The sequence below is a fragment of the Aspergillus oryzae genome, chromosome 2 (genome assembly GCF_000184455.2).
Source record: "Aspergillus oryzae RIB40 DNA, chromosome 2".
Taxonomy (NCBI): Eukaryota; Fungi; Ascomycota; class Eurotiomycetes; order Eurotiales; family Aspergillaceae; genus Aspergillus; species Aspergillus oryzae.
Genome location: NC_036436.1, coordinates 1,361,910 through 1,384,290, shown reverse-complemented (window position 1 = coordinate 1,384,290; position 22,381 = coordinate 1,361,910). Strand labels below are relative to the sequence as shown.

Here is a 22,381-nt window from a genome sequence, read left to right as displayed (position 1 = left end):
TTCTATCGGTGATGACGAAATCTATCCGAGTTGGTGTTAGTGCTTGGCACCTGATTAAATTTATTTATCGGGTCTTATCAGAGTTTAAATCTATTAAAATGCATTCAATATTAGGGTGGAGAACCTTTACTGCATCTACTGTTATATCCACCGCCTAAAAGCAATTGTGAGCAGTGAATTTACTCGGCTATTCCTTTGTCTTGCCTTGGTCAGTGTCATTGTTTACTTCTATTTACTCTCCCCTCTCATATATCTCTCTAGGTAAAGTATTCGAGATAAGTAGGCTTCCGACTTGTTCTCCTTCTCAAACGATGTCCAAGATCATCCATTGTTAGCCCTAGATGATCCATCAAGCCATCTAGGCCTCCATCTCCCTTCCATGTTGCGAGATCAAAGTTCCCACCCGAGTCCATCAATGCAGCAGCACCGTTGCTGAGCAGCAGTTTCACTACCGCCTCATGTCTGTACTCTAATGCCAATAGCAGTGGTGTCCGGCCGTATTTAGAGTCCACGGAATCGATTGCTGCCCCTTTTTCGATCAGCAACCGTGCAATTGTCTCCCATCCATGATATGCAGCCCATATCAAGGGTGTCCAGCCATATGTAGCGTCCACCGTATCCACTGCAGCACCTTTATCAATTAATAACCTTGCTATTGCCTCATGATCTTTCGCGATGGCCCATAACAGTGGGGTGCGGCCATATTTATGGTCTAATGAGTCCACGGCCGCATTTTTCGCAAGAAGTAATCTAACTATTTTCTCAAATCCACTTATTGCAGCGTATAGCAAAGGAGTTCGGCCGTACGGGTCCATTGAATCCACTTCAGCACCACGTTCAAGCAGCAATTCTACTATTCTCTCGAACCCGCCATGAGCGGCGATTAAGAGTGGAGTTTCCCCAAACTTATTCTTGGTATCCACTGGTGCGCCTTTATCCAGGAGTAGCCTCACTGCCGTCTCACATTTATATTCCACAGCATATGACAGCGGTGTATTTCTGTTCTCGTCATTCACGTCCACTGCAGCGCCGTAATCTATCAGCAGCTCTGCTATCCATTCGTGTTTGGATTTAAGAGCTAGAAAAAGAGGTGTCATGCCGTTCAAATCTTGAGGGTCCACTGAAACACCTTGCTCGATAAGTAGTTTCACTATTGGCATATGTCCAAGGTTTGCGGCCCAGGATAATGGCGTATAGCCGATTATATCCCTTGAGTCAATGTCAACAGTCACAGTCAAATGAAGCATAATGCTGTGTATGCCAAAGAAAGCTGCTATATGAGCTAAGGTGACTACCCTGTGCAGCTCATGGTCTTTGTGACGACCTGTGTACATTTCCCTATACAGTAGAAGCAAACTTGCATTGTTGAATACCTGTGCAGTGCTGAGGTATTTCTTTGCGAGCTCTAAAGGTGAGTCTGGTAAGTACTCACTTCTTCGAAGGTGATGGCCCCATTTGGTAGCAGCATAGGACAGAAGCGTGATACCCATATAATCGTCTGCGGTCTCCTCCGGGAAATTTAGGAATGTAAGACATGTACGTGCAATTTGACTGTGCCACTCTTCTTTGCTAAGCCCGAACATCTTGCTTTGTTGATTGAGATACTCTTGGAAAGAATAATGGACCAAGCGTACAGTATGAGTTTCTTGGTCAATAACCACTAGTCCATGACAGCAGCTTAGAAGCGTACTTCTGACCGGTATGCCTCTCCGGTTAAAAGCCTTATCCCCGTCTTCGATTGCGAGGGAACAAAGAAGTTCATCAACGCTGACAGGCCGTTCTGCTAAATGAACCCAAGCAATAATCGTTTTTGCCTTTGCTGAATGTGCAATCGGTTGTTGCTCTATACGAGCTACGGTACCAGAGAAAGCACCGCTAAGACTAGATGGCAACGTTTTCAAAGCTTCCTCACGACGACGCATAGTTGCGGCCTGAAGGACAGCGTGCACTTGCAATACGGGTAAGAGAAAGCTGATCGAACATCATCAGAACAGAAAAGAGTCAAAAAGTCAAGCCCACTTACATTCCCTTCGCTGATGCGAGGACTTTGCTCTGGATATCGAGTCTTAATTTCTCATCCATAGCATCGGGTTCAATGTCATTGGGCCCACCAATCTCACGATCAATGAATCGTCGAATATCGCCTTCGTGGGCTTCAATGGGGATCTCTTGCCTCTGCTTGAGGTATTTTTGAACAGTTTGCCGGATATGCGGACGACCGGTAATGAACAACTGCATAGAAGATCTACCTTGCAAGCACTCTAAAAGAGTTCTCTGATCCTTCAATTCATCCACTGCATCGATGCAGATATAAACTTTGCTAAACTGCTCGCAAGCTACGTCTAGGAACGTCTGCGCGCTGACCTTGCTCAGCGGGGCCTCCTGCTTTGCTTCTCTCTGGTATAGTTCCAGAAGAGCCTGTGGAATCTCCGATAAGAACACTAATAGCTGTTTTACAATGGCCCCAAGAATATTCTCTGTCGTCTGGACTTTATGGTCACGATAATCACCGTATAGGTATGCTAGTCCAATAGTCGAGTCGGTTGTTATTTGGCCCCTTATGCTGTCAATCACGACAGAGCTGTCCGGGGATTGTCAACTCGTGGGATCAACAAATCACTATAGCTGCTTGTTACTCACGATATAATCGTTTTACCTGCGCCTGGGTTACCAAAGCAGCACAGGGCCTGGGAGCTGGGGCCTTCACCAGACCAATCTAAGAACCTAGGATCCTCAAGAATCCATACACTAGTACCTTCCACTCGCACTCTCTGGTTCTCAGAATGCCTAGCAGACGGGCTGAGAGGAGATAGCCACCTAAACAGATCTTTCTGTTCTTGATCTCGGGCGAGGCCCTTGACAATTGTTTTGATCTCTGAAACTGCATGGACAAGTTAGCATGGTTTGCTCGAGGGAATTATCAAGTCAGCACGCGTAACGATGGGTGAAGTAATCCATCTATCTTCATGTTGAGGCTAACCGGTTACTCCATGCATAGCCAACATTGAGAACAAATGAGTCTCAGTAATACAAGGAAGAGCTGCAACTCACTGTTATCCATAACAACACTACGGGCTTCTGGTGTATTTTGGATGTCCGAGGCGTCGGTAACCTGAAGAAGCTCTTTTGCATACGCAGCAGCAGTAGCCGCCGCATACTTCTGCCATCGATCATTTTTATGGGTATCGCAATAGTCACAGATCCCACGAATGACGAGACATGGAAATTGGTTCATCAATCCCGCGGCTTCCATTTCAAAACAAAGACAACTCTTTGCTAGCAAATCGCGCACCTTCGCATCCTTGATGACCTTATTACCTGAAGCGATAGTGCCATAGTGGATATAAGGATCCTGGTCCAGTCGTTCAGGTCGTTTGATTTCCTTCTCGGGATTACACCCACCACAATCTTTTGCGCCCTTCTCATGTATACAATCAGAGCAGAACAACCGATCATGATCTGCACCCTGATAGATATATGCTGGTCCTCTTCGTGAATCCGCCATTGCCGGATAAGCTGCATACATGGACTCCAAGATATCGGGTATCGATGTGCCTCCCATCATCTCGTGGTTGCTTTGAAGCTCACCCATCGCATTTAAAAGGGCCTCAGGAGGACAGTTCAGTGCACCACACTCTTCGAAACCACGCGCAGTGACCTTGCCGCAATCATATTGCCTTACGCCTCCAAATGCGCCTGTAGGTTGACTAACCACAACGTCGCCCAGTCGGATGTCATGATCATCGCTCGGGATACCACCGCCAATGCCAACCATTAGCCCAAACTTGATACTGGGAAAACTAGAAAGCATCTGCTTAGCAGCCGTAGCCGCAGTTACGGTTCCATATCGACCGGACGGGAGGCTGGCAATAACCACGTTATGTTCCCCATTTGGTCCATTGATAGAGCCTAACGTATAGCTATTGTGATCTTTGGCGTGTTTGTGCCGCGGCGGCGCATGCACTATGTCAAGCATTGCCTTGGCAGCTGCTCTTTCATGTAGCAAGGCAGCGATCCAGCCGACGGCATACTCGGAGTTGTCCAGTTGCGGTGATGGGCGACCCATCGCTATTCTTGTATATCATAGAATATCGCTAGATGGCGGTAGTTCGGCGTAGTTGGTGTTTGGAAACTTTGTGGTTCTGTGTCAGTAATTCAATGCTTTGGCTACAGAGTCATCAATTGACCCGGTAGCCATAGTTGCAAATAATGCTTGGTCTTGATTTTATTCAGAAATCCATATAATGGGTCGGGACTTGTGCCTAATCCCTCTCATGTTTTGTCTTCACCCTATCAGGCCGTTATAATAGCCGCCGAGCTCACAGAAACCCCACCAGATCTCTCAGCCCCGCTGGACTCCATGGCGCGGAGTACTGCATACAACCCCTGTCCATTCTAATACATCTCAAACGTCATGAGAGAACAGCTTTATGGCGTGTTTTGGAATAGCAGAAGCCCGGTACACAGCCACAATTGGGCTGTATGTAAGAAAACACAGTAGCAACATCGAACTGACGTTGACCACGGACAACCAGTGTAAGCACTCGATAAAGATACCTAACTGAGAGTTCAGGAAAAAGCAGACTTAGGAGCAGTCGTCGCATCTGATCGGGAAATGAGCTGTGTCTTAAACTAGGTAAGGGCATAACTTTTCGAAATGCCTTGGATTAAAACATTTTATAACCTGTTAGATTTAGCCCTAACGGCTGTGTCACTCCTGGCCGGTTGATGGAGGTCCATTGTTTAGTTCGCTATTGTGGAATTGTGGTAGTTAGCTCAATCAATTTGATTTTATAATTTATAGTGAAGGATAATATGTCTTTCAGTGAGGTCCGAGTCCTACCGCTATTTTCCCCTTTTTTTTTCACAAAAGTTCAATCTTCTTTCATTAGTATCTTTTTTTGTGCTGGATGTGATATATAAATTGGCAGCGGGTTGAAAAAAATCCCCAGGTCTCAATGTATATTTCTCTATTTCTAGTATAACTTTCTCAAATTAAAAAGTAACCTATCTTCAACACATTTTGAGGATATCAAATCATAAGTCAGAGTATAAATGAGACTATAAAATGGTAATCAATACAGAAAGTGCAAGTAGTTCTGTTTAAGCGTTCTAGACCTGTCAACCTTTATCCGCAGCGTTTGTTTTTCCGCTCACTATTGAATAATTTTGTTTGTTTCATGACACAGGTCGATTCACCCAACGACCTCAGGTCGTCGCCACTACCCTTCTCCTTTCAATCATCACCAATGCACTCACTACTCAAAGATCAATCCAAATGAGCTCACGATCAACTCCACGACGAAGAAAAGTCGTCTCGACGTCCCACGCGCTGGACCTTCTAAACAACTTGAACGCCAAAGAGGTCACCCACGAGCCGAAGTCCAGCACCCCTTACCGCCCCCGCTCGTCCCATCGCTCTAAGATCAACGATGATTGGGTTCCCCGAGGTGATGCCATCTGGGACGTCCCCCAGGGACCAGATGATGACCGATCCGCCCCGTTCAAACGCGTCGCCTTATCGGAGCCCTTGACTCCCCGCAGATCGTCTCGGTTGCAGCCGAAAACTGCTAGTAAGACCACACCCTCTCGGAAGGCGAAACGACGCGCGAATTTAAAGCTTAAGGAAAAGGATGATCGGGAGGGGGAGTCAGGGTCTGAGCCTGAGCGCGAGTCTGGAGGAGGCTCGGATAATCGACCTGACGAAGAAGCAGACGAGGAAAACACTGGTCCGGTTGAGGAAAATCAGGAGAGTGGTGGAAGTGACGTGAGCTATGTGGATGTTGTAGAGGACCACGGAGATACTGAGTTCCCCCAACCTGTGCTGGATTCGCCTCATAACGTCCCCCAATCAAACCGACTTTCTCCATTTGATGTTCAGAAACGAGTATCAGCTCTCAGAGCAGCTTTACACAGGGGACCAGATGAGAGTAGCGCTGGATCGAGAGATCAATCGCTTAATGAGCCTGGAAGTGAATATGGAACACCGCGCGATCACCCGTCACAGCAAACAGATGAGCCACACCCTGGGTCTGATAATGCTTACAGTGCACACGAACAGCAGAGAAGCTCCCCCGCCGTCGTTATCGTAAACCGTGCTACGGACGCTAGGAGCTCTATGGGCGGGGAAGGATCACCAGTCCATTCGCCAGAGTCTCCCAGGAGGAATACGCCACTGGAGGACATCCCGCAACCTTCACCTGTGCAAGCAGAATCTGGGGACTTGGCTGATGAAGTGGGGCTTTATGAGGCGGAAGATGAGAACGTCGGAGTAGACCACACAAACATCGCCGATGAGGACGAGTCTTCCAATTATATTCCAACAGATGATGAGGCGGAAGATGAGAGCATCGAAGCAGACTACACAAACATCACCGTTGAGGGCAAGTCTTCTGCTCATATTCCAACAGATGATGAGGACAGCGTGAGAGATCGCCCCACACGATCCGGGCTGTTTAGGTACGAAACCGACCCAGAGAACCTGTCTACGCCGCCAAGCAAGAGACGCCAAACCTCAAATCAAGAGCTAGTCCCAGAACATGGGAGACAGAGTCGTGAAAGAAGCACTGTGACTTCTCGAGCCGTCAACTCCTTGAACTCTCAGGAAGACCAGACCGAGCCTCTACAACCCCGTCACACTCTAAACGACATCGAGCAACACGTTGAGGACATTTCCGAGGATGATTCCGAGAATGATCCCGATGATGATACCGACGAGGAGGCATGGTTGCACCAGGCCCTCAAAATGGCTGGCCAGAAGAACAACTGGGACACGCTGGTAGTTCAGGCTCACCGCGTGAAAAAGACTGCTAACCCTTCTATGGCCGAATATTATAATGATTTTGCGGATCTAACCTCCACCTTGCAAGCAAAATATGTGAAGATTGTACGCTACCTAGACGCCCGACGTGAACCTCGCGGTGCGACAGTGCGCGATTGCGATGAGCTTCTTAACGCAATTCTTAGTGACGGGACCTCTTCGGTGGACTATATCGTCGAACATAAAGACGACGAACCGGAAGCAGGCCAACCGAGCAGTGAAGAGACACTGGACGAATTTGAAGCCTGTCTTGTATCGGGAATGATGGGTGTGTTGCTCGCCTGTTTCGAAGCTTACTGCAAGGAAGACGGTCTCTTCCCCAAAGCCTACGAGCACTTGCACCGGGTGCTGAATGTGTTTCTACGATTATGCTACAAGATATACTGTGTAGTAGATGCGGGTTACGTGGACTCCCAAAACCGTAGCCGTAGTCTGCAGCTCCCGCTCAAAAAGCTCATCACCGCGTTAGAGAAGGACTTATTTAAGGGCAGTGCACCGCAGCCGGAATCTGTGCCAGCCATGTCCATCAAGCATGGGAGACCATGGACCGATGACGAGGGGTATGCTCTTATAGAAGGACTGCAGCGTTACCAGGGTAAGTTCCATCTGCATGCACATGGGCTATGAAGGAAACGAATGCTCACTACTTTAGGTCGGGATCGCTACGCTCGAATTTTGAAACATTTCGGGGAACGGCTCCGTGGGCGGACGATCCGGGGTACGCGCGAAAAGGCGAGGCAGTTGCATGATAAGCTTCTCTCCACGGTGGTCGACCCGGACGTTCTCCAAACGGAAGAAGGACGGCAACAGTGGTACTGGCTCCTGAGTGTGCGGGAGGAGTGATGGATTTCATTATTTTTTTTTTCTCTTTTCTTTTCCAATGATGTAGGGCGGGCGTTTCATGGTTGATGTTTTATACCCCTCATGGTTTATTTTGATTTCTCTTGAGCATTCGGAGTTCCGTAAAGCAAACCCACGCATCTTCCTTGCGGTGAACCATGGAACCACTGTTTTGGAGACGCGACCACGTCAACAATAGTTTATAAGAACCAGTCGGCCCAATCCAAGGGCTTTCTGAGGACACAGTCGTGGCTAAAAGGTAAACTCTTTATCAATTAAGTTCATGACAGAGTGAAATGGCTGGTCGCATGACAAACCATTCATGGGTCGATTGGGCGATCCTGTGGGGATCGTCGCCTGAGGCCGTTGGGGAGTGGAAGAGTCCCTGAGGTCCTGAGGCAACCCTCCCGCTTTCCCCTCCTGACCTTCTTTACTTACTTTTGTCCCTTTTTCCGGATTTACTTTAACTTACTCTTTCTCCCGCATCAACTTTTTTTTTGGTTTCTCAACTTTCACCACCTCATTTCACCCTTCCCCCCCGCCTTATTCCTTTTCTTTGTAACATTTTAATTTGTTTAATAGTATATTCCCTTTAATTACCTTCTGCCCTTCTCACCTTCCCGGTGCGGTGTGGGTTACTTTAGTTTCATTGTTTGCATCGTCACTTTCGGGATAAAGGACAAACCACGCCTCTGTGACTTTCCAACCCCCGAGCTGCAAGGTACCGACTCAGCGAGTCCCTGTACCTTCTACCTGCTCTCTTTCAATTGACGGTCGAGTGCATTGTTGAGTAAGTGCTTTGCTGTTTTGTTTTATCTTCAGGGGAACCTCGGAAGGACCGAAAAGGAGAACCGCCCGAGTGACCGCCGCTGCCTCGACCAGAATCATGGATCGTCTCTGCATGCCACATGCACCTAACCTCCGCAGAAAGCTGCACGGCGGTGAGCTCCTGGTTAAACATTGCATGGGTTCATAGCCCAATCACTCAGTTTGTTGGTTGCCCACCGAGACTAACGTGGACTGTCTCAATTCGCTAGACCACCATTGAAGACCCATCGCTGGTTCCGTACCTGACTTCCGACCGACCCTGGAAGCAATCCCGACTCCCGCCCACTCACAATGGCTTCTACTGAGGAACCTGTCCCGGTTGCCGCGCCCGTCGAGGTTGACTCCGAAAATGCACCCCCCGCGACCCCAATTGAGTCGACCGTCATGTCCGGTAGCGAGGGACCGCTGACCAGCCCGGACGTCTCCAAGGACAAAGAGAATACCAAGGCCTCGCCGGTCAAGAGCCGCCCAACATCGACTACCGCCACCAAGCCGACGGGGACAACTACAAAACGGCCCAGCTCCATGTCCGGCCCCCCGAAGACCACGTCTACCACGCGTGCGTCGGTGAATGGCAGCACCTTGAGCAAGCCTCCTACCCGCCCGGCTACTACATCAACCGTTCGGAAGCCCCTGAGCTCGTCCACAACGGCCTCGCACCGATCTCGTGCCTCGATCAGTAGCTCCGCCGATGAGAAATCCCGAGGCGCTGTGAGCTCTTCCGATGAGAAGAGGGGGATCTCTGGTACGGCGAAGCGGATGTCTCTAGTCGGGACCCCGACCACCCGGGCCCCCAGGCCGAGCTCCATTCATGATCGGCGGTCGAGCATTGCAAGCACCACCACTGCCGAGAAGAGGAGCTCTGTGTCCTCAGTATCGCGTACCAGCACCGCTTCGGCGAGGACCGCGACGAAGCCTACGACTACGTCGACTGCTCGCCCTTCGAGTTCCTCGACGAGTGCTACGCGGACCGTCACTCGGCCCTCGACGGCGACCCGGCCCACATCGACTGCTACCAAGAGGTTGAGCACAGTGACCAAGACCTCGGAAGAGGATGCGGAAAAATTGAATGCTCTTCAGAGTAAGCTGTCCGAAAGTGAGACGACCGTGACAGGCTTGAAAGCGGAGCTAGATGCCGTGAATGAGAAGCTGGCCCAGCTGTCAGTGTCTCAGACGGAGGACAGCTCCAAGGACCAGGAAGAGGCCCTCAAGGCCCTTCGAGAACAGCACGCAGCCGAGCTCGAACGACTGGCCGCAGACCATGCGGAGAAATTGCAAGCCTTGCGGGTCCAGCTGGAAGAGGCCGAGGCGACGCGGAAAGAGTTGGAAGAGAAGTCTCTAAAGGATCTGGATGAAGCCGCCAAATCCGCCTCTGCCCAGGGAGACGACCAGACTGCTGCAGCCTTGGAGGAGCTGAAGGCGTCCCATCAAGCGCAACTGGAGGCCCTGGAGAAGGAACTCGCGGAACAGAAAGCCTCTACCGCTGCATATGCCGAGCAGATCGAATCTCTGAAGGCGGAATTGGAATCGCAGAAAGCCAACCTGGAAACGGTCACCAAAGGATTACAGGAGGAGAAGGCCTTGGCCCTGGATAGGCTCGAACGGGAACTGAACGGCCGTGATCAAGTGATCGCCAATCTGAACATCGAGATGGATAAGTTAAATCAAGCCAAGGAGCAAGGAGTTCGCGCGGCGGAGGAGTCTGCCAAACAGGCGGTTTCCACCCTCGAGGAACAGGTTGCTTCTCTGACCGCCAAGCTGGCCGAGGCAGAGTCAGCTGCGAAGGGTAATGAGGAGACACCTGAAGTTGTCACTGAAAAGGTCCAGGAAATCGCAGAGCTGAAGGAGGCTATGAAGAAGATGGAGGCCGAATTCCTGGAGGCACGCGAGTCCGCCGCGAATGCGCGGGATGAGAAGATCAAGGAATTGGAAGCGGCTCATGAGGCTGCTGTCGCGAAGCTCAAGGCGGAGCATGATGAAGCCCTGGCCTCCGCATCCACGAGCCATGCCCAGGAACTCGCGGTTGCCAAGGAAGCCGCCGAATCGGCCGGTACCACTCATTCCCAACAGCTCCAGGAACTCCGGGATGCACTGGAGGCCGCCGAAGCCGCGGCAAAGAAGGGTCGGGAAGAGGCTGCCAGCGAATTGTCTGCCGCTCACCAGGCCGAGCTGCAAGCCCTCCAGCAAAAACTGGAAGCGGCAGAACAGGCTCTCAGCGAAGCACGACAAGCCGCGGAGGAGGGTGCCAACTCGGCCCATGCGGTTGCGGTCCAAGAAATTGATGAACTGAAAGAGAAGGTTGGCGCGTTAGAGTCCCAGTTATCGACCGAACAGGACGCAATCAAATCTCTCCATGATGAGGTTCACAGCAAACGGCAAGAGGCCGAGGCGCTGAAGCAAAGCCTCCTTGAATTCGAGAGTAAGACCAAGGCTAAGGATGCCGAGCAGGAAAGCCAGCTGAGAGCGCTCGAGGAGAAGGCCGCCGCAGCTGAGAAAGCCCTTGAGGAGCACCTGAAGGAAGCTTCTGCCAATGCCGACAAGCACTCCCAGGCTCTTGAGAAGACCGCTGTGGCCGAGAAGGCACTGGAGGAGCACCTTAAGGAGGCGGCTGCTACTGCCGACAAGCACTCCCAGGCCCTCGAAGAGTTGAAGGCGCAACACGCTGCCGAGCTGGAGAAGGCCAAGGCCGACGCCGCTGGATCCCATGGCGAGGCTCTTAACGAAGTCCAGGCCAAGCTCGATGCACTAGCATCTACCAACCGCGAGCTGGAGACTAGCCACGCGCAGAAAATCGAGACTCTTGAGGCGGAGCTCAAGGCCACCCTTGAACGCCATGCCGGCGAGCTTGCCTCCCACACCGATGCTCATGAAAAGGAACTGGCTGATATCCAGAAGGAGTACAGTGAGACCAAGGCTCAGTTGCATGCCGAGCTGGAAGCTCTTCGGGAGTCCAAGGCTGCCGAGACTGAGGCCGAGCACAGTAAGGCAATTGAAGAACTCCTTACTGTCCACGAAGAGAAGCTCTCTAGCGTCCGAGCTGATCTGGAATCCTCCAACAAGGCTAAGGTTGAGGAGCTTCAGAAGTCACACGAGGCGGCTCTCGCGGAAGTTCATGAGCAGCTTTCTCACGCGCAGGCAGCTGCCCAGGATAGCTCTGTCTTGGACGCCTTGAAGGCCACCATTGCGGACATGGAGAAGAAGCTGTCTGCTGCTGAGCAATCCGTTACGGAATCGAAGGAGATCGCCAGCAAGCAGGGTGCTGAGCTTTCCAGGATCGAGGCCGAGAAGAATGAGTGGGAGCAGAAGCACCAGGCCGTGAGCAGCCGGGCGAAGGAGCTCGAAGAGTTGGTGGCGGCTTCTGCCAGCTCCAAGTCGGAAGCCGAGACGGTACAGCAGCAGCTGTCTGCGTCCCTGGAGGAGCTGTCGCAGGTCAGAAGCAAGCAGGAAGCCATCCACATTGAACTCGACGAGCTGAGGACGCAGAACCGGGCGATGGAGGAGAAGCTCATGCAGGGCGAGAGGGACCTGAACGATCAGATTGACAAGAACATGTCGCTGCTCAACCAGTTGGGCGAGGTCGATTCGGCGATCTCGAGCAGCCGCAAGCGCATTCGTGAGCTCGAGGCTGAAGTGGCGGCCCTGAAGGCCGAGGGCAAGGGCGCAGGCCTTGAGAGTAGCCGGTGGGCGGCCGAAGGCGAGAAGGCCCCTGGTGGAGGAAACGCCGGTCCGGCCGCAACGGAAGGTGAGGACCTTGGTTCATCCATTGAGGGAACGGTGGGACCTCCCCGTTTATCATCAACCTACCCTTCAGAGATCCCCGATTGTCACCCCTTCACGTAACATGGTCCGTTCCCTCGGCAGACAGGCGTACTAATTGGACGGTCCTTGCAGATAGCAAGCATTCAGGAACAGCTTAAGCACATCCGCACGGCCAACGATGACTGGTATGACGAGCACCAACGGTAGGCTGACCCCCTTTGTCTTTTTTAGGGTCTAACTAACGCAGTATAGACTCATTCGGGAACTGGCCTCGGTGTCGCAACGCGCAACACCTGACCGAAGCCCCGCGATGACTCCGCAGCCGGAAAGGTCAAGCAGCAGTTCGGATGACAATCAGGCTGGTGAAGGAGCGTCGAGGTAATTCGACATGGTTGGTGACGAGGTTACGCATGACCTCGACGGATCTTTCCTTTGTATCTGATTGGATTATCGGTTCTTCTTGTATTCACTATGCAGTTGTATGTAATAAGAGCTCAGGATACCCCTGTTTAGCCTCCGCTGTGATCGCCGCTCATGCAGATTTTATTTGATTGTGGACTGGACCCCGAATGGCACTGGACAGCGAACGATGCGTTGTTCAGACTTCATGAGTTGGTCTTAGGCTGCAATGTTTTCTTTTCTTTTTTTTTTCTTTGTCTTTTCTTATGTGTGCAGTCATGGGTCACAGATTAATGCAGTGTACTATATCGAACATGTCTACTGTGTCAAGAAAGTAAAAAAAAAAAAAAAAAAAAAAAAAAAAAAAAAAAAAAAAAAAAAAAAAAAAACGGGAAGAACCAGTATGATATATGTTATTATCTGTGATTAACGTACCGCTGACATTTATCCTATCCATGGGTATCAATCGTAGTAGAAGACACATTGTAGTAAAACAGAAACAAACCAAGAAATATCAAAGGAATGGACCGAGGTTGACATGACATGCAAGAGAATCTCACCTCGACCGCCGCAGAGAAAGCCACAGCGCTCGCACCGGCCCCCAAAAGCCTCTCTGGGCCTTCTGCTTCTGCTTCAGCTCCTGACTCTTCTCCCTCTGCATCCGATTCGTCTCCGCATACCTGGCCGGGGTGAGGATGCGAGGTGGCGGCGACACCGGAGACCCCGCGGTCAAAGGACTATACCCATAGTGTCCGATCGGCGTAAATCGCAGCAGCTGATCGGCCGGAACACTTTCCGAGCTCTCGTGTCGTCCCAGTCGATCCTCCTGTGTTTGGAGAAACGTGTACGTTCCCCTCGTGTTCGTCGTATCGCCTTCCCCACCATGATCGATGGATGTATGTTCGTACTTTGCGGAGCGTGGTCCCGTGAGATAGTCATTTCTGGGACTTTGTCCGTCGAACTCCGAGAATAGATTCTCGTCATAGCCTTGTTCATGGCCATATCCCTGACCCTGACCATGCCCAGCTTCCCGATGAGACCCATACCCATACTCATACTCACCCCTATTCCCATTGCCAATTCCCCGAGAATGAGCATGAGAATGAGAATAATGATCCCCCGTAGACCTCCCCTCACTAAACGCCCAACACCACGCCGCATAATCATCCTCCGTCGCCCTCCTCTCCTCCCTCTCTGCATCCGACAATCCCTCATTCGGATCCCCGTCCCGGCTCGTAGACTGATTCGGTAATCGCTGTCGGGATATCTTTCGCGAGACCCATCTTGTTAGATTGGTTAGTGTTGGGCGGTGGGTGAGTGTTTGTTGTTGTTGTCCATTGTTGTGGTTGTGGTTCGTATGTTTTGAAGAGAGGGAGTTGGTGGAGATTGAGGTCGTGAAGCTGGATGAGGAGGTTGTGTCGCTCAGGTTGGAGGGGAGGTGGATTAGGGGGGCCATTTTCTTTGAGTGGTTTGGGTTGGGGTGGGCATGTATGTATTTATTCTTTCTTGGTCTTTTAGTTTGTCTTTTGTTTTGTGCTGGTTTGGTTTAGTTGAGTTGGGTTGTGTTGTGTTGGTTGTGGGATATCAATTGAATTTAGTATAGGGATGAGTGTAGGTACGGGTATAATAGATAAATAAAAGAAGGTAAGGAGTCACCATGTCTAATTTCCAAGGGAACAAGGGCAATATAAAGTACCAGTAAACAGACAGATACGTAGTCTAGTCTCAGACATGCATTGAGAGAGAGAAAGTTGGCTAATATCGATAGTAATCAGACTAGATATTTAATAAGGAATCCCATGCTAGACAAGAGTTTCCCCCGGCAAAGAAATATAATTTTAAATAAAACAAAATCCACTTCGCCGTCACCGCAATAAAAAAGACCCGGGGCCTTTCCATAATTAGCTTAAGAACTATGACTAGTAGGAATTCAAGAAAACACATGCATCTGAGATTGCTAGGTTGGCAGCCAAGGGAATGCATGCCGAGGCTGTTGTTCGTACATTTGGCGCCCGTTTGGATTCTTTCTCTGACGCGGTCAGCAGGCGAGGATACTAAGTTTTGGACTTGAGGGTAGGACGGAGTGAGACATGGGCATTATTAATTGATTGGGTATACATATAAGATGCTCTAGTATAGTATAGTGAGTCTATTGCATGGTGCTGCAGGGTTAGCCCGAGACGCCATCCCGGCCCAACCCCCATCGACCGACTTCGCGCATGGCTTCGTCGCCGCCTTCCGCCAGTCGTCCGTTTGCGTTGGCTGCGTTCGCGCTTCCCAACACCCCGGCCACGCAGTCCCACCCGTTGCGTCCACCGCCCCAGCGCAGCACTTCGTTCTTGTATCGCTCGCCCGCCTCGCGGTCCACCGCCGCCTTGCCGGCCTGGAAGACGTCCTCCCAGATCTTGTTGGCGATCGCCCGATCGAAGATATAACTATAGTACGTCGCGCCGTAGCCGTACAGATGGCCGAAGAACCCTTGCCACGATGTGGGGGGCCGGCTGTCCGTCGGATCGGGCAGCGTCGAGTGGGCTGACGAGACCTGGTGGTAGATCGCCGTGCTGTCGATCTGACCGGCTTTGTCCGCCGGGATGGAGTGGTATGCTTGGTCCACCAGCGCCATGAGGATCTGGGCCTCGTTCTCCACGGCACCGTAGATCGAACCGTGGGCCAGCCGATCTTTCTCCATGCTCAACATCATACTCTCCGACAGCGGTTGGTCGGTCTGCCAGTGGCGGGCGTACATGGAGAGCACCGCGGGCTCGGTAGCAAACCGCTCCATCAGGACCGACGGTAATTCGGCGAAATCGGTTGCGCACCGCGTCCCGGAAATGGACTGCAACCGAGTCTGTCCCAAAATGGAATGCAGCGCATGACCCATTTCGTGGAACAGCGTGCGCACACTGTGTTCGCTGAGCAACGACGGGCGCCCCGCGCCGGTCGCTGGCGGCTCCGCGAAGTCACACACCAATGCGATCGTCGGCAGCTGTCGGAGGGTCTTCGATTGCGGATCAACCGCCGTGGCCATCCCATCGTTGGGGTGTGCCGAATGATCCATCGTGGCACACTCCGCCACTTCTTCGGAGGAGATCTCCCGAGCGCATCGCAGGGTGAAATGGGCAGGGTTGGGATGTTTGTTAGGCCGAGAGAACAGGTCACAGTAGATCACTGCAATATGTCTCTCGGCTTCGTCGACAACATCCAATCGACGCACGTCTGGGTTCCACGTCTCACCTGCAGCTGTCTCCTGTGGCACGAGGCGGACACCATAAAGGCGGTCAAATAACCGCGATAACCCTTGCATCACCGTACCCAGAGAGAAGAACTCGGGTACAGCACTCAACTCACGCGATCGCCGGGACTGCGAATATTGCAGAACGCGTTGATGAACATAGTAGGCATGGTCCCACGGCTGCAATGGAGACCCTCCTTTCATCGCCTGTAATTTGGACAGTTCTTCCTGGACATACTCGCGGTTGCTGCCCACCAACGCCGTCAGAAAGTTGGAAACGGCCTCAGGGCTTTTCGCCATTTTATCACTGAGCGTCATGTGGCCGAAGCTGGCGTGGCCCGACAGCTGGGCGAGTTCCGCCCGTTTGCTGAGCAGTTCTTCCAATCGGTGGAGCTGGCGCGAGCTGGATGTTCGGGTCGCCAGATAAACTTCTCTGCGGACGCCCTCGTCGTGAACCGACCGTAACGCTAGCCGTGGGATCATACCCGTCGTCGGAACCGACGCGGTACGATTCCATCGTCTGATCTGCTGGACGAGAATGGGGTCCAGGCCCCGCAGACTATTGGCGCCTACCACCACTTGCGATTTGGCAGGCTCGGCGCTATTAACAAAGTTTGACCCTAGCTGACTGATGTCGTTCGATAGGTTCACGAATCGTTGTCTTTCATTTGGTGGCATGTGAATAGCGGAATTGGAGAAATCCTTAATCAGAATCTGCGCCACAATTTTCTCCTCCTCCGACCAGTACGAAGTCACATCCGGATTGCTGGCAGCCTTTTTCAGCTGATCGTTGAGCCCGGTGGTAGTATTCAGAACATTCATGTACTCGAACATTAGCGCGTACGCCTGCGTAGCCGCCTCCTGCACGCGCGGGTCAGGGTGAATGACTCTGATAAAATCTGACAGGTCGATCACTCGGCAGAGCAGATCACTCAGCCGGTCAAGATCCCGAGCCATGTCCCGGTATTCCTCCAACGTGGATGCGGCGAGGACTTTGGCAACAATCGCTTGACATCTCTGCAAGGATACATTGGCAAAGGCGCGAAAACCATCGGGGTTGGTCAAGTATTGGTTCTGAACCAATCCGGTGGGCTTGGATTGGGTGGCGCTCCGCTGCGAAAACTCTCTCCAAAACGGTTGCGAATCGAACACTCGTCGAAGGGTTTCGTCATTAGACTTCTTCTGGGTGGAATGGTTCGTGGGGGCGTAATCGTATACATCCGACTGGGAGGAGGGCGACGCGGCTGTTTCCAAGGATCGACGAGGCTGCTGCAGTCGCTGCAGACATGCTCGACAGGTCCATGGCCGACGCCGGAGCGGCATCAGCATGTGTCCTGCCATAGGAGCGAAGAAAGCTCAATTCAGCATGGGTTTTGTAAAAATGACTGTCAACCTTCAACAGTAGACCGTGTAGAGTTGACAGCAAGGAAAGTAGATCTTAAATAGTCATGAGAAAGGGAGAGAAGAGGGGAAATGGGGGAAAATCAAGGCGAGAGTCAAAGAGTCTAAAGAAGGGCCGGACGATGACGGAGGAACAGCCGAACGCCCGCCGAAAAAAAGTCTTGGCGTAGTCACGCTTTCCCGTGAACTTCAACAAGCCCTCAGACGACCTTCAAATCACTCCCCGTCTTGTTCTTCCGTCCATTGGCCTCGCGCAGCATGTCCTTTCGGCCGATGTTCCAGCAGGTAGACTCCCTGGCTCTTCCGTAATCTAAATTCAAGTATTATTGTTCGGTACTGACTCGGTTTAGCGGGCTGTGGCCCCCATCGCTGCCACTCTTTTGGCTGGAGGTGTAGCCTTCTATCCCCGGCGAACCGCCTTCGCTGAGGAGCCTAAGAATGATGTATGATTCGACCTTAGCTTCCCTGGACTAAGAGGGATCTAGCCCCTACGTTCAAGAGCCCCATCTAATCATTGCGATTCGTGCAGAGGAAACCGATCTATGATGACTTCCCGGCCGATATCCCGGAACCCACCAAGTCCCTTCCTCTGTCTCCTCCCAAGTCATCTCCATTCTCCTCCTCGTCCCCTACTCCCACAGACATCTTGACTGCTCAGGTCCGACACGCCCGTCTTTTCCTCTACGAAAACTCCCTCGCCGCCGAGAACTGCTTCAACGACTTCCTGTCCCGGGCCCTGCACATCGAGAACGCTTTCACCAACACCATCGCCTCGTTGGCCCCGTCGCCTGAGTCTGGCGAGCGTCTCCTCCCCGGCGGCGCCTATGTCATCGTCTCTGCCATGGCCGGTTCTATCGTGTCCCGCAACCGTGGTATCCTCCTGCGCACTGCCTCGCCGCTCGCGTTCGGTACCGTGGCCGCCTGGACCCTCCTGCCGGTGACGATGCGCAACATCTCCGACCTGGTGTGGGAGTACGAGAAGAAGGTTCCCGCTATTGCTGAGCAGCACCTCTACCTCCGTGAACGGGCTGAGCATATCTGGTCTACTGGCGTGGCACACAGCGGCATGGCGCGGGCCATGATGGAAGATAAGATCGGAAAGACTCGCAAGAAGCTGGAGGAGCTGGTCAGCAAGGGTCACTAGATTACTGCATTTCCAATCCATCTTTCCTCCTTTGTTCGGTTGTTTTCCTTGTAGCGGATGCCATTTGGAGCCAGTGCTGCGACTATCGGCTGGATGGCTTAAATTCCATTGCATATGTGTACTTTAAACAGTTAGATTCAAGGACTTCCTGTTCCGCACATTCTCGTCATATCTAAAATTCAGTGTAGTAGAAACTTGTGCGCAGGCCCGCTATGAAATATTGACTGAAATTGGGAATCCATCAATTGGTATATCATACCCCACTCGACCATCGTAACTCCGGAGACTCATGATACTCTACAAACAAGAAACTCTACGATCAAGATACCTAATCACCAGGTGATCCACATCCCTATTCCGTCGCCGGCGCAGGACTTCCTGACGGTGGCGGAGACCGGATCCCTTTCGGCGGAGGAGGCAGCGGCGTTCCCTTTCGTGATGGAGCGTAGTCCTCTTCTTTACTCTTCTGTTCTCCCTCGGCAAAGTACTCATCAAACGCCCGGTTAGGCGAAACGGCATATTGACGGGTCTTGCCCCGGCGCGCAGCAGGTGACGGACCAGGCGCTGGTGACCCAGAAAGGCTTCGTGGCGCCTGCGATGCCAAGGGAGGCGGCGCTGTCATATTGGCGGGGACCAGAAAATGACCGCCAGCAGTAGCACCAGGTCCGGCACCCTGGCTCTGAGTGGGATGCATCGGATCCAGAACGGGTGTGGAAGTGCCATCTGCACGCGTTTCAAATACTACCTCGCCAGGGCCTTCTACCTCCTCGCCCAACCCAACGGGTAGTCTGTGTAATGCACCGTAGCCTAGCTCGGCCCCTAGTGCGCCCTCACCACCCCAGCCTCGGGTGGGCACCAATTCGACCTCGCGTACTACGTCGAATTCGCTGTTGTACACCCACAGCACCAGTGTCCGGTCGAGGTGGTCCTCCACCAATTCTCCCAGTGCGGATTCTCCCCGTAACGTTCCACTAGGCGTTCCGATGATGTAGTCTGAGTGTGGAAGTAACCCTGCCCTGTATGCCGGGCTGAGAGGTGATGGGATGTTCAAGACATGCCAGATATGTTGTGTCGAGGAAAGAGGCGCGAGCTGCAATGCAACGCCCAGCGTAGGATTAGATGGGGAGATTGGAATAGAGGCGGTGTGTGTCTTCTGACCCTATACACAATCAATTTAGTCAGAGTAAGATGTGGTCTGGCGAGGTCTGGACAGAGCCCACCTTTGCACTCCAGATTTCAAATGTCACACTGGAGCCGGCGCAATTACGAACTTCTGTAGCGAAGAGATTCGGGTCTGGATAGTCCTGGTCATAGTATAGTTAGTACATCACTTCAAATGATAGATCCTGTATATGCACCCACAATCAGACGCCCATTAATGCCAACAATGAAGTCAAACCATGGCTCCAGGGGCAGCTCCGGGTCCTTGTTGCGGAGTACTTGGAAGCCAAATGCATTATCGCTGGTGGCGGCTCGAGGCTGCTGGACTGGCTCGCCGTCCAGGTGGCCAATAAAGCGGTTCAGAACTCCGAACATGACCGGCCTTGGTGAGAATGGTTTATAAGGTGAGGTGTATTAACCTGAGAACAACTCCGAGTTCTGGTGCTGTAAACACGATCGCATTGTGGAGAGCTGCTGCCCAGTTGCAAACCAGACAAACACCCACGTTATCAACTTATCGGCATCATGATTATTTATCGCGCTTTCTAGATTTCTGTACGAAAGTCCAACAGGACTTCAAATGATGGCATGTGATAGATAAAGGCGTAAACTACTGAGTGATATCAAGCTTTGGTCTTTTCCACCTCCAGTCATGTCTGGAGATCACACTACAGAGGAAGCTCCTCCAGAGGTTCACCATTACAACGATATTGGAGAAGTTCCTTGGGATATCCAGAAGTATGCGACTACTGCCAATTCACCCTAGCGTCCTCTATCTGGATACAAAGCTAACTCTGCGCAGCTATTGGGCACAACGCTATAAGATCTTCTCCAAATATGACGAGGGTGTCTGGCTAACAGACGATGCATGGTTTGGCGTTACACCTGAGCCAGTTGCTAAGTGAGTGGATGGTTCACTGTCTTTGAGATTCATGGTGAGCTAATAACATTGCTGCAGTAAGATAGCTGAGCATATCGCCAGCGCGGCTCCCGCGTCTCGCATGGTCCTGGTTGATGCATTTGCTGGTGCCGGAGGTAATACCATCGCCTTTGCGCGATCGGGTCGCTGGAAACGAGTTTATGCTATCGAGAAGAATCCGGCAGTCTTGCAGTGCGCGAAGCACAATGCTAAGATATATGGAGTTGAAGATAAGATCACCTGGTTTGAGGGTGACAGCCTCCAGATCGTGAACAACCAACTCAAGGACTTGGGTCCATATAGCGTTCTGTTTGCAAGCCCTCCATGGGGTGGTATGTTCTTAATTCCCCCTGCTTGTCAATGTTTTCCACGATGCTTACACATATACAGGACCTGGGTATCGCTCCGACAAGGTATTCAATCTGCGCACAATGGAACCCTATTCCTTGGCTACATTATACGGCGAATATGCTTTGTTTACGGAGCATATGGTCCTCTATCTTCCTCGGACATCGAACGTGAAGCAGCTCGCGAAACTAGTCAAGGATGGCGAAAAAGCAACAGTGATGCATTATTGTATGGAAGGCGCTAGCAAGGCGCTGTGCATCTATTACGGCGGGTTCAACCTCCAATAACTCTAATTTTACTCTTTCGTGGCTTGACTTCAACTTTGGTAGTATTCTCTCAAAGAGAATCCCCAAATAAACCTGAAGAGACAGCTAGCCGCCCAAGTTGAGATTGACAAAGGGCGCGATATTCGTGGATTCATCAGCGTTTAAATGGCCTTCGAGGTCTTCAGGAACCCTATCACTATATATAAGCACCGGCTCCGCACAAAGCTAGTATATAAGCTACAGCGCAGCATACAGCAAGAAATTGCTTCGGAGGTGGTTCAACTTGAATAATGTCAATGAAGCTCATGCCACAGGTGGGTTCATAATGTGATTGTCTCCGGGCGTCGAATTTACAAGTGTCGTCTCGGACGTCAGTGGAACACTTTCGAAAACTTTTTGAAAGGATTATTGGGACAGTCAAGAGTTACCGCATTACAGGTCCTATTTATGTAATTTAGGAAGAATATTTGATTCCCTTTGCGACTGAAAATGTCGCTATTATCGGTTCTTAGATCGTTTTACAGTGGACAAGAGGTTTAGAGAAGATAAAAAGTTTTTCATTTGAGCAAATCTGGGTATCATATAAACTCCAAGTCCCAATTATATCACCAACATCAAAGTCAAAAAAAAAAAATCGGAACCAAACACCTTTCAGACCTCCTCAACACCCACCAAATCTGACCGACCGAAGTCAAGACGTCAAGACAAGGTAAAGATCATCACCACTCCCTGGACAAAAGGCACTCGAACAAGCTCACCGAAGCAAGTCGTTCGCAGATACCAGCTATCGAGGCGGAAGTAAACACGGCTTCACTTTAGGGCATTGAGGACATGGAAGTCATCAGCAAGGGTGGAGATTCTGTAGCTCTTTAGAAGAGTTCAGAGGTGGGACGTCTACTCTAAAGTGATTCTTTGAACTGTAGGTAAAAATGTTAGCAGTCATTCTGGGTGTTTGAATTTGTCCTGATATTCCCAAGGTAGGGAGGGGATGAACTTACGTAGAGTCGCTTAATTTTCGAAATGGATGAGAATTCGGCGGTATTTATGGTAGACGGAGTGGCGCTAGTGGGAAGCGAGGTCATGTGTCAATGGATCTCTACCAAGTAATTTTTACGTATGCTCGAGTAGTCATCAATGAAACTTCCCGATGACCATGATGAAAGGGCGGCTGATCATTTCAGCTATAGATAGAGTACATAACTTAATAACTGAATGGCGCAAACGAGAATTGCGAACGAGAAACTTTAACTAATTCCCAGTTAAT

At 51.3% G+C, this 22,381-nt stretch overlaps 7 protein-coding genes across 7 annotated transcripts; 4 read left to right on the top strand and 3 right to left on the bottom strand.

Moving 5' to 3' along the window:
• Positions 1–257: 257 nt before the first annotated feature.
• Positions 258–4,198, bottom strand: AO090001000528 (uncharacterized protein; the record flags this gene model as incomplete). Its single annotated transcript, XM_023234591.1, has 5 exons — positions 258–1,971; positions 2,024–2,581; positions 2,641–2,881; positions 3,004–4,073; positions 4,188–4,198. The coding sequence occupies 5 exons, from the start codon at positions 4,196–4,198 to the stop codon at positions 258–260; spliced, it is 3,594 nt and encodes a 1,197-aa protein (XP_023089699.1).
• A 1,080-nt stretch (positions 4,199–5,278) lies between these two features.
• AO090001000527 (uncharacterized protein) lies at positions 5,279–7,663 on the top strand (the record flags this gene model as incomplete). Its single annotated transcript, XM_001818986.1, has 2 exons — positions 5,279–7,415; positions 7,473–7,663. 2 exons carry the CDS (start codon positions 5,279–5,281, stop codon positions 7,661–7,663), a joined length of 2,328 nt encoding a protein of 775 aa, XP_001819038.1.
• Positions 7,664–8,779: 1,116 nt separating this feature from the next.
• Positions 8,780–12,454, top strand: AO090001000526 (M protein repeat protein; the record flags this gene model as incomplete). The annotated part of the gene is made up of 2 exons (XM_001818985.3): positions 8,780–12,262; positions 12,380–12,454. 2 exons carry the CDS (start codon positions 8,780–8,782, stop codon positions 12,452–12,454), a joined length of 3,558 nt encoding a protein of 1,185 aa, XP_001819037.3.
• A 2,362-nt stretch (positions 12,455–14,816) lies between these two features.
• AO090001000525 (mitochondrial intermediate peptidase) lies at positions 14,817–17,219 on the bottom strand (the record flags this gene model as incomplete). Its single annotated transcript, XM_001818984.1, has 1 exon — positions 14,817–17,219. One exon carries the CDS (start codon positions 17,217–17,219, stop codon positions 14,817–14,819), a length of 2,403 nt encoding a protein of 800 aa, XP_001819036.1.
• A 318-nt stretch (positions 17,220–17,537) lies between these two features.
• AO090001000524 (MICOS complex subunit MIC26/MIC27) lies at positions 17,538–18,423 on the top strand (the record flags this gene model as incomplete). The annotated part of the gene is made up of 3 exons (XM_001818983.3): positions 17,538–17,564; positions 17,630–17,722; positions 17,809–18,423. The coding sequence occupies 3 exons, from the start codon at positions 17,538–17,540 to the stop codon at positions 18,421–18,423; spliced, it is 735 nt and encodes a 244-aa protein (XP_001819035.1).
• A 352-nt stretch (positions 18,424–18,775) lies between these two features.
• On the bottom strand, positions 18,776–19,959 carry AO090001000523 (putative Golgi reassembly stacking protein; the record flags this gene model as incomplete). The annotated part of the gene is made up of 3 exons (XM_001818982.3): positions 18,776–19,582; positions 19,644–19,727; positions 19,786–19,959. The coding sequence occupies 3 exons, from the start codon at positions 19,957–19,959 to the stop codon at positions 18,776–18,778; spliced, it is 1,065 nt and encodes a 354-aa protein (XP_001819034.1).
• Positions 19,960–20,236: 277 nt separating this feature from the next.
• On the top strand, positions 20,237–21,138 carry AO090001000522 (RNA methyltransferase; the record flags this gene model as incomplete). Its single annotated transcript, XM_001818981.1, has 4 exons — positions 20,237–20,322; positions 20,387–20,485; positions 20,543–20,835; positions 20,894–21,138. The coding sequence occupies 4 exons, from the start codon at positions 20,237–20,239 to the stop codon at positions 21,136–21,138; spliced, it is 723 nt and encodes a 240-aa protein (XP_001819033.1).
• Positions 21,139–22,381: the final 1,243 nt, after the last annotated feature.